The sequence below is a fragment of the Phaethon lepturus genome, unplaced genomic scaffold, assembly GCF_000687285.1.
Source record: "Phaethon lepturus isolate BGI_N335 unplaced genomic scaffold, ASM68728v1 scaffold12834, whole genome shotgun sequence".
Taxonomy (NCBI): Eukaryota; Metazoa; Chordata; class Aves; order Phaethontiformes; family Phaethontidae; genus Phaethon; species Phaethon lepturus.
In genome coordinates this window covers 27,740-38,905 of record NW_010535543.1, presented here as the reverse complement: position 1 = coordinate 38,905, position 11,166 = coordinate 27,740, and the positions used below count along the sequence as shown (strand labels likewise).

The following is an 11,166-nucleotide window of genomic DNA, read 5'->3' as shown; positions in this document are numbered from 1 at the left end:
AGGGAAACCAGAACAGCATTCCCTGTTTTAGCAGTGTCATGTTGAATTACTTCCAGAACTTATTAAAATTAGGCTTGGATTTGAAAACGTGAACTGCCTTGCTTTGGAAAAATAAACTTGTGCGGTTGTGGTGTGGAAACAAATGTTTCAATATAAATAGCCTTGATATTAAAATTGGAGAAGAAATCCTGCTTTATTGACATTTTAACAAGACTAAGGATAATGTCCTGTATTGTAACCTTGAGTTGTCTTTTGTGTATGCATGTCTTAACGTCCAGGAGATCTGAATTCTGTAGGATGCGTTTTTGCCTTGTAAAGCAGATGGACGTTGATGCGTGGAAGTATAGCCGTTACTGGAATGCCTCTGTAGCTATCTAGACTTGCGCATGCAGTAGAGCTGCTGAACAGGAGCACGGTGTTTTCCCTTCACTTCTGGTAGGCAGAAAGCCATCGGATGTGCTATCGGCATACACAGTAACTTGTCACTGTTTAACTGCTAGGGCCTCTCAAGGTTTTAAAGCATAAATATTTTTGTGTGTTTACTTTCCCTTCTACCTGTAAAAAGGTGGATTGGATCACGACTACTTGCGTTCCTTAAGCAGTTCATCCTTCTATTGAAGGAAAGTTCTGAAAGTGTCTGCTATTAGCATTACAAATGTTATGTACAACAGACATGAATTCAGGATAGTCTTTGAGTGTTGAATTTCTTCCAAAAACAAAAATCTGTAGAAGGGTTAAAGCAGTATTAAGGCATGTATTCTCTTTGAACTGGGATTGAAATTTGCCCTGGGAGAAATTTTACATAATTAGTTGCTCTGAAGAAGCAGCAGTAATTAAAAAGAATGTTTTGATACTAGGAACATTTCTTACCTGAAGCTGAACATTCAGGGCAGTTCTGGTACTACACTCAATTCCTATGGGCACAGAGTCTGTGACCATTGTGCCTGCCTGTATACTTTTCACCCTTTAATAACTTGAGCTTGTGGACTTTGTCACAGTATATTTGGCAAGTTTGAAAGCTAATAAGGGTAATACAAGCTTTGTGAAAACAGGTAGCCTTATAGAAAATTAGTTTTATGTGTTCTTATGTTGAGGAATATTAGCTTGCACTATGAGACAGAAGGAAGTTCTCACGGGAATAAGATGATACAAATGGTCCAAAGGTGAGAGAGGCTTCAGGTAAAACATCTTTTTAAATATCGCTGTCAGGAGACATGTTTATCAGAAGCCTTAGATTTCCTAGCTATTTTGGACTATATTTCCAAATAGCTGTATTTCCTAGCACTTGCAGAGCTGCTTCTTGAGAGGAGTGCTGAAAGAAGTCACTCTGTGTTACTGCCCATAGTAGGCCATGGAAGGGCTCTGAAATGACTTGTTTCAGTTTTGAAACCTTTGGTTATATTGCTTTTAAGACTCTGCATTGTCTTCTGTCTGAAGAAATAGATTTCGGTGACTGTGCTACAATCTAAAGTCTTTAAGTTGTAATGCTGTGCTTTGCTTATTTGAGATTCTAGGAGGTCTGACTTAAAATGTTATTCTTGAAAGCCATCCAGCTAACCGGGCAACCTGCTGTAATATCCAGGTGATTGCTGCTTTTCATCTCTGGTAGGTGATTTGAGGTGGAGTGACTCTCTTCTGATGCGTTACCACCTAGTGAACGTAGAGCACGATGGTCTGCAGTTGTTATGAGTACCCAGTCTCAGAGCAAGCAAATTGCTGCGATGTTAGTGTCATCGCAGGCTTCCCAGAGATTTTTTTCACGTGAGTGTTACAGTGATTCATGTGACTGATGAGTGATGATGAACAAAGAGTTTAAAATGCAGCTTTACAGCTGGATTTTGAGAAGTCGGTAAAAATTAAATACGTGTGTTTTCTCCCCATGAACCAGGAAGGGCCTCAGCACATGTCATGCTTGCCAGAATTGTGTGGAGAGATTAGCCTCTTATATAAAAATAGTAGTGCCGAGAGCCCCATTGTGCCCAGCTATATACAAATAACGTAATATCATGAGATATAAACTTGTAGCTGTATCAAAGCTTCTTGAAATCCTAGCTTGTTCTTGCTCTGTGCCTTAGGGTAGACTTTCACAGCCAGGCTTTTGGCACAGGAAGGATAAAACCAGTGCTTTAAAAGCATCTTCCTAGTTCTGGAATTTACATGTATCTCAAATAGTCTTGTTTTTAAGCACCTTCTGAAAGTTGGACCTTTTTGGTCCTAATTGAACATCTAGAATTACTACTGGGTGTTAAATCTTTCTCTTAACTTGGGTGACCTGAAGTCTTTGCTGTTCAGTTACTCAGTTGTTGGTGCATGGCAGCCTTGTGAAAATAGATGATGCTTTTTCAGGGCTAAGCAGCACTGACCTGGCTACATCTCATGATCATCAGGCTGCAACTGCATGAATTGTTGAGCACTGACGTATTCTTAATCATAAATAGTGTTAATATCTCAGAGGGAAGTTTAGCTTTTTTCAGGGCTTTGAAGAAGTTGTGCAATAAGCCCTTGTTGCCTTGCCCTGGAGTGTTCGACTTAAACTTAGGTCTGTTTCCTGAGGCACAGATTTAATATATGGGAGACTATGGCCTCCTCGGTGATGGCTTTAGGTTACTATTCTAATTTAAGAAGTTTCTGGCTCTGTGGGAGGCTTCCCCCCCACTCCCCCCTCTTTAACTGTGTGTGTGGCTATGCTCATATCGAATGACTTCGCAGATCCAGTACAATAAAAACGAGCCGCAAAAGCCTGTGGGCATGCTTGCGTGTTTGACAAGATCATTCCCCAGCTCTCATTTTGTGTGGCTACACAAAAAATTCTGTGAATAAAATGCCCCTGTGTGTGTGTTTAGATGTAATGCTTAGAGATTTGATATATGGTTTCGGTACAGGACTACACTTTGGCCCAGGCAGGAAAACAAAATCTGTAGGATTCACCTTAGTATGTCCTTGTAAGAACGTCTCACCAAGCTGGAGCTGCTGGTTCACGACTGTCGCTGGCTCTGCTCTGGGCCTGCTGTGGATTTTCTGGATTATCTTTAATGGTTTTCAGTGCAGGATGGTCAGATTCACCAGATCCTCTACAATAAAATGTTTTATTTCCAAAATCACCTTCTTTGTAATCTATGAAGACCTGTCTGTTGGATGCTCAAAAGTGGTTATAATCAACTAAATGTGACTGAGAGTTTGTTTAAATCTACTTTTTGTTGGGTAACTAAAGAAAATAGCTATAAAAGGAAGTGTAATTGCAATAGGGACTGTTGCAGTAGCATTATTTTGGTATTTTTTTTACCCCCTTTTGACTAGAATCACTCAAAGAAGTGGCAATTTATATTCTGTTTTGAATTATATCTAGTACAAAACCACAACAATCAAATTGTGTGGTGTTCTAAATTGGCACCGGTCTAAGCTAGAGGAGGATTAACCTTGTACTGCCATTGTTTGTTCTGAGCGTGTTGAATTTGCTGGTGTTGTATAAGTTTTTTCCATACAGAAAACAAGGAAATAATATTGATAAGAAAACACAATACGGATGCTGGGACTGTTTCACAAGATAAGATTTAGATTTCCGAATATACTTGAATGGGAGTCAATCGTCCTTTTGGGTGCCCGACGACTATAGCGGAGTGTCTCTGAACTGAAAGAAAACAATGAAACGTAAGAGTGACCTGCTGAAAAACACCCTGCGTGATGGAAAGGGAAAGGCATCGGCAGAAGTGTTGTCTCTTACAGTGTTAGCATGAAGAGATTAATATGTGCATTGTCCAAACTAGATTAACTTGTTCTGTAGATTTTAAAGCCAGTCTTAAATAATCTGTGATACAGAGCTTTGAATTATTGCATGGTGGCTCTTATAATTAAAAGCAAACCAGTTAAGCAAGCACAGGGCCAGAGAGCGTATAAGCGAGTTAATCGGCTGAAACCCACACCTAGTAATCTCTTTCCTCCCTTCGTTGTATGCTGGGTTGAAGAGGTTGTGGTCTTCGAGTTCTATTAATTAATGCATTTAATCCTGAAGCTGGGTACTAGTAGCCTGCTGGCAGTTCCTCTAGCTTCTTACAATATGCCTTTACACCTCTATTTTTAATGCTTCTTGCCCTTTATTACAGTTGGATGATTCAGCCGTTCATGCGTCCATAACTTCATTTTAATGTAGTTTCTTCTTTTTTCTTACTTGTTAACAAACCTTTTGAAGTCTCCTACGTATCAAATTCATCACATAAAAAACACTTGAGAGCTGTTGCTGCACACTAGGTAGGACCTTCTCTTTCTCGTGCCTCTGTGTGTTGGAGTGCAAACTAGAGGCTTCAGCTGACCATTACTTAAATATTTGTCTCCTGCACTGCACGAACCTGTTCATACCTTCCCCTCGTACGTCCTTGTTATCAAATACGAGGAAATGCATCGTTTTGCTGCATCCCATAATATACTGCAGCCATAATTGTCACTAATCTAATGGCACTTCTGTGTCTGGACTTGCTTTTGGTGGTCTTGGTCCTTCCAGCCTGTACAGGGTCTAGGCAGTGGTGCTCCTTAGGGGTTTCCAAGCATGCTCAGGGTGCAGTGCCTCTGGCTGGGACCTGTATCGACACCTATAACCTCCATTTCCTGATCGCCTCCTTTTTTTTCAGTGCCTGTATGCTTTTGGGAAGGCATGTCTCCTTTTTAATCTCTCCTGAGCTGAGGTGGTAAAGCAGCCTTTGAAGTAGTTTGCCTTGGGATATCATTCCTTTCCCTGGCTTAGGGGAACTTTCTCAATCCAGCCGATGTTTTGTGGCTCGCAGGTTCTTGAGTTGCGTGATTTCTCTTTTGATGAGCCCTTCTTAGGCAGGAGCTGTCTTGTGCCTGAAGCTGTCTCCCCTTCCAGCAGATCTGGAAAGCTAAATGCCAGTTTTAGAGCCTATCTATTTAGCTTGCTGTTGCTACGCGGGGGAAGCCGTGCTCTCCCTCTGGGCTTTGTGCTTTCTTTCCCTACCTTGGTCTCACCTACACTGACCATGTTCAACACTCAACACAGTCAAAAATCATGTTTTCTTCTGCAGGGTTAAAGTTAGTTAGGAAAGGGCGTCAGGGCTGGTACAGGGAGGAGAGCAAGACCATGAAGAAGGGAAAAGAGCAGATGAGTTATCTCCCCTTCTTCCTCCCAGGGCAGTAAAATGTTGGTTTGACTCATCTGTAATATGTGAATTCATCCTAATGCAGCAAGGAAGACTGATAGGCTTTTGCTGGGTGCTCTCCTGTGCTAGCTTGCTGCCTAGCACACTGGTACTAGTTCTAGCATGAAGGAGGGTCAGAAAATGCACTCAGGTATGAGGAGGGTGGGATTGTGAGATTTACATCGCGCTAAGCTTCCCTGTTGCTTCTTGCCTTCGGGGCGGGGGGACCCCCAAACACAAAAATGCTTGTGGGGAAGGGGTTACAGGCAACACTTCTGCTTCTGCCCCGTAGATGTTCTGATTGCTGTGGGTTACTGGAGTTATCAGAGATGCTTGAATTTTTGCTGGCTGCAGTGATTTTTTTTTTTTTTTTTTTTTTTGAAAGGTGGGGAAGAGAACAGCAAACATTTCTAAGGTTACCAAGAGTCAAGTGTTTCAAGTAAAGAGCTGTAAATAAGTAAATCTAGAAATATAATGGTCTCCATCAGTGTGGAAGCAATCTGTAGAAGCCTATACTCGTAGTTCAGCAGCGAACCGGCGTCTTCTGAGCGCTTCTGTGCTTTTGGGAAACGCACAGCGTGCTCCCCTTGTCCCGGCAGCACCGGCCCCGTGCGCAGGATGTGACCTGCGCTGCCTAGTGCAGGCGGTTCGTGCCTGCCCAGAAGCTGTCAGGAAGTGGCAAAAGTACAGTCTGTCAGCACCTGGACTGTGTTTTATTTCCTTTTTCGGCTTCACCCCATTTGTTTAAGCAGAAATATGCCCTAGAACTTGGCTTACTTGTTTGGGGTTTTGTAAATTCCATTAAAAAAAAAAAAAAGTAGGCAAACAAGTTCTGTTTGTGCTCAGCTGACCTTGCAGATCTGGACCAAATTTTAATTAATAGGTTGATTTGCTTCCAAAGTTATATCTGTGGTTCCTTTTTTTTTTTTTAAATTAAGATAAACCCTCAGGGGTACAGGTGAAAAAGAACTTGGCTTACTTGTTTGGGGTTTTGTAAATTCCATTAAAAAAAAAAAAAAAGTAGGCAAACAAGTTCTGTTTGTGCTCAGCTGACCTTGCAGATCTGGACCAAATTTTAATTAATAGGTTGATTTGCTTCCAAAGTTATATCTGTGGTTCCTTTTTTTTTTTTTAAATTAGATCAAGCCTCAGAGGTACAGGTGACAATGATGCTGACTGAAAGCTGTAAACTCAGAGGACTTCATCACAGGTAAGTTAAGCAGTGTTTATAAGCAAAACTGTATCTGTGTGAGCTGAAAATACTTGTGCTTCATGTTCCTTAGGGGAGAAGAAACAAATTTTTTTTCCAAATTCAGCAACATATTGTATGTTTGAAATTTCTTTTGAGCCATGAAGAGCAGAAACTATTTTTGTGTCACTTTAAAATACAGAATTCTAGACACACTTCTTATTGCAAAGAGTGCTTATAAGCTTTTTCCCCAGCTGCGCAGTCCATAAAATCAAATGGTAGTGGTGTGCAGGGAAAATGGGGAGAGCCTTTGGTTTGGTGTTCCAAGCCTCGCAGTGAAATATGGGTAGATATTACTTTTATATCTTCTTAGTTATTACAGGAAAGGTGCTGCAGGCACATGTTGGTTGACGCTGGTTCTTGCACAGGCTAGTTGTTATATGTGGCGGGATCTTAGTGATGACAAGAGTAATATATGCAGGTTGATTGTCAGTTTAGCTGATCTACTAATAATTGTCTACATGGCACAGAGAAGTACTGTGATTAGGTACGGTCCCACACGGATACAAGGAAACGCTTTTTAGGGCTCTCGCACGTGTGTTGTCCTGGTATGGCATAATCATATAACTGATGGGATTTATTCCTTAAGAATTAATGGCATGGTTCTTGGGGGTGGTGGCTCAAGTTTTTGAATCGATGCCCCAAACAGCTTGAGTTAGTGGCAGTTTTGCAGCTTGGATTAAAGGCCGAAATTGGCCTTAAAGATCTTCGTTACTGGCAAGGTTGCAGGTAAGAAGAAACCTACGTTCATAGCCAAATCCCTAGACTGGTAGTTGATCTTTTTTACTGGTAATGTGAAGGAAATTAAAATAGTTCCATCAGAATTATTAGTTCTACAGTGCATTTAAAAGTTGCTTTTCCAAGAGCTATTATAGTTAAGGCCTTTCCTAAAATACAGGATTGTATTAAGAGGAGTAGGAGGTTCTTGAGGAAACATACTTAAAATCGAAACAAAATTACACAGCCCCCCCTCACATCATACAAAATCAGCTGTTACCCTCCCTGTTACAAATTAAACTCCTGAAAAAGTCCAAAAAGCTTTTCTTCTGTACACCGCCTATAAAGCCAGGACCTTTGTCTTGATCAAAGGTGGAGCCACATGGGTATGTAGAGCTCATGGGTGTGACACCTGGCATCTTCAAGTTAGAACAGGAAATTCCCAGGTTCCCTTTTAAAAATCACTATAACTCACTGGAGACTTATTACTAATATGTTTTCAATAGAAGATACAGTTTTTAAAAAAAAAGTTTCATGGAAAATTGAAACTATATATGGTTTGTTTCAAGTTTCTACAACTTCATATGTTGATATTATAGGAAGATGTTTAGAAACAATGCAGCATGGGGGTTATCTGGGCCATAAGGAGGGTTAGAGGGGACCTTTAAAGTGGTTTAGTGGTGGACTTGGCAGTGTTAGGTCTATGGCTGGAGTCAATGATCTTAAAGGTCTTTTCCAACCTAAATGATTCTGTGATTCTAGAACACCTGGGATAAAACTCCTCAGATATTTCTGCATTTAGATGGCAATTTAGTGTTTAGTTGATGCAAAACTAAAATTTTCTGTTCTGTTATTTTTCAAGTGGATCAAACATGATGTTTTGACTTTTTTGTAAACCACTGTAATAGACCTAATAAATTTCATATCTATAGTTGCATTTAGGATGATACACTTCCAAGTTGAGGACATATCCCTTCTTAATATAAGTGATAACCTGTATTCACAGAAACTGATTTCAGCCCCTTTTGGACCAAGTGAAAAAACTTGGAGGGCTCTTCCTAATGGGAAAGTACTCAAATATCTCATTAAAAAAATAAAATTGTCTAGGCCTTTAGTTATCTGGAGACCTTATGCTCTGCAATTCATAATGCAAGATTAAATGCTTTTCTTCAATGTTGAATTGCTTTAACTTACTATATTTAGGGCTCGAGAAGACCTTTATCAAATTTCAGTTTAATGAAATTAGGAATTTCTCTCCCTGTCTTCCAGGAATCTGCTGCCTATCACTCATGTCTGTATAGAGGAGGGAGAGAAACCAATGGTGCTGCTGCCTTACATGAACTGGGGGAACCTTAAACTATTCTTGCGACAGTGCAAGCTGGTAGAGGCCAACAATCCTCAGGTACACTCAGAAATCTTGTCATTAAACGTAGACTTGGTTTGTCATCTGTGTATGTGCCTTAAAAGAAATAGTTGTGGTATTTGCCTGTTCTGTTGTGACAATGAGAGAAGGTTCCCTAGCAAGTGTTTGTCTTTATTCATACAAGGAAAACATTCTTGGCTGTGTTTATCACAGATGTTCAGAGGGCATGAAGCTGAGTTAAACTCTGATTAGAGTAGTAGCTGGTATAGCAATATATCTTAAAAAAAATACTAAAAATTAGATAAAATGGTGTATGATTGTAGATTTAAGTTAGAATACACAGGGGAAAATAGTCTGTGGAGAAGTTTCGGATTTACTGATTTTATTTTTGGTATAATTAATAGGTTATCCCTTTACTGTAGTTCTCAATTATTTTATTGTAAGCATAAAGCACTTCTGTTAAATTTTTAAGGTGCTGCTGTAGATTTGCTATTAAGTAAAATAACTGGATTTATTTAACTTTAGATACTAAAAGAAGCCATCTCTGATTTTTTTTTTAAATGTCTTACTTCTGTGGGTGCTCTCTAGCATTCATAACTTCACTGTATTTCAGTGGAACCTGTTGCATATATTTCATGAGGAGTGAGAAAGAAAATACTCCTAGATACGTTGCCTATTTTTAAAAATCTGGATAAGCGTTTAGTGATGGATGTGTATATGCATTAAAGCTATCCCCCTTGTTAGGATTACCTTGTCTTTTCTTCAACTTCACCTTGGTTTGGTTTCAGTCCTTAGGCTAAATCAAGCACAAAGTGAAATCTTGTTTCCTGAGGTCAGCTTTTGTCCCGGTTATGTACCGGATTTCAAACTAACAAGGGCCATCTACCTCTGTTAATTTACAAGTTGTGATAAGATGCTGGGATCTTTCAGTGTTGATTTTACTTGTTTTGCTGCTTAATCCGAGTTATAAATCCCTATACAACGCACCAGTATCCCTTTCCAAGAATTTAAGCAGAAATGGTATTTATAATCTGTATTATGTCAAACAGGAGTTGCCTCCTAGTGACTAGGTATGACTGTACTTAACTGTCAAAAAATGGGGCATTTGGTGTCCTAGATACTTATTTTAAGATGGAACTTTTCTACAAATACCTGAAGCAAGTTCTTGAGTTTTCTGAAATAATAACATGGCTGCTGTTCTTAATAACAGCCTGTTAATGAGGAAGCCAGTTTATTATTGTTTTACTTTAGTATTTGGTTTATTTTAACCCCAGTCTTGCCACTTACGTGTGTCCAGCTACATACTGAAGTTTCTGAAACACTGTGGAAATGGAAGAGTGAACCCAGGGTCTAAATACATGCAAGGGTTTAATTTCTATAGGACTGAAGTTGTAAAAGTAGATGGAGCAACAGCCTTTGATACTAGTTTTCAGCAACAGATAGCAACAAGAATTTTGACTGCTGTTTGTGCTCTGCTGCCTGAAAATGAGTTGGCTAAGTGAAAAAAGTGTGGTAAGAAGGGTAAAATTGACCATTTTTTGCCTATGTTCACCCCTAATCAAAGGAAAAGCTGTGTAGCAGTGAGGCAGTTGCAAATTGGGAACATTTGCCCCTGGCATGTCAAAAAAAAAAAAAAAGTTAAAATGTAAAATAAGGAGTCTTCATAAGTTTTCAAGATGTGGTAAGGTCTGTAATAAGGTACTGGAAAGCATCAGCCACCAAAAGTGAGGAGAGGGGGCACTAGAATACTACAAAAACACTGACCTAGCAGGCACTGGGCTTGCAGTTTTGCAATGATTGTTCTTCTGTGCTCTTGCAGGCAATTTCCCAGCAGGATCTTGTACATATGGCTATTCAGATTGCCTGTGGAATGAGTTATTTGGCCAGACGGGAGGTCATTCATAAAGACCTGGCTGCTAGAAACTGTGTGTAAGTACTCAACGGGGTAGAGTCATGATGCAGGCAATGTTACGTTGGTAGCTAGGGCTAGGATGGGCTTTCTCCAATTGACCTGAACTTTACCACTGTGTGGTTTTTTCCCAAATTTTGGGTGAATGGTCTTGTCAGTGAAGTTGTTTTCCTCTAAACAGAAGGTGAACCAGAAAGCATAGTTTTCAAGAAAGCAGAATATCCTCATCTTAAATACTTTTGCTAGGTTTTGTCTGTCATTTTTTTTTTTCCAAAGTCTTGAAAAATACAAAAGTTTCCCTTAAACTTTAATAAAAACTTAGAATATCTTTGGCTGTTTACCAATGGATAGATTTTTGTATGAAGTTGGTGTTCTTAATTTTTTTCTTTAAAAAAAAAAAATAGCCTAGTGGCTTTGATTGCTGGTAGATTTCTTAGTTGTCAAATGATGGATAGATATGAATGTGCTCTGTAAATGGTAGAAATGCTGAAGTGGGAGTTGAGACCATCTTCTGACTGGATTATGCCCTCAAAATACAGAGATTATTTGAGGTGTTCGGTGGTTTTCTATAGACCAAATCACTCGGAGACCACCAGCTGTGCTCATTCTCCACCTGCTTTCATAGGGGCAACATAGAAAATACAGGGTTCTGCCTAAACTTAACTAAACATCTGAAAATATCTAAAGGGGCAGTTAGTCCATGAGCTTAGTCCTAGGATATCTGCAAACAACATCACAATTCAAGTAACACAGTTACTTTTCAGAATTCAAGACCACGTTT

General features: G+C 39.7%; 1 protein-coding gene across 1 annotated transcript in view; it reads left to right on the top strand.

Annotated features, from left to right (window-relative positions):
- RYK (receptor-like tyrosine kinase) overlaps positions 1–11,166 on the top strand; it is a 47,551-nt gene that overhangs the window by 27,288 nt on the left and 9,097 nt on the right. The window contains exons 10-12 of the mRNA XM_010285866.1: positions 6,288–6,357; positions 8,383–8,515; positions 10,296–10,405. Coding sequence (XP_010284168.1) covers positions 6,288–6,357; positions 8,383–8,515; positions 10,296–10,405 — 313 coding nt within the window. The remainder of the gene's footprint in view (positions 1–6,287; positions 6,358–8,382; positions 8,516–10,295; positions 10,406–11,166) is intronic.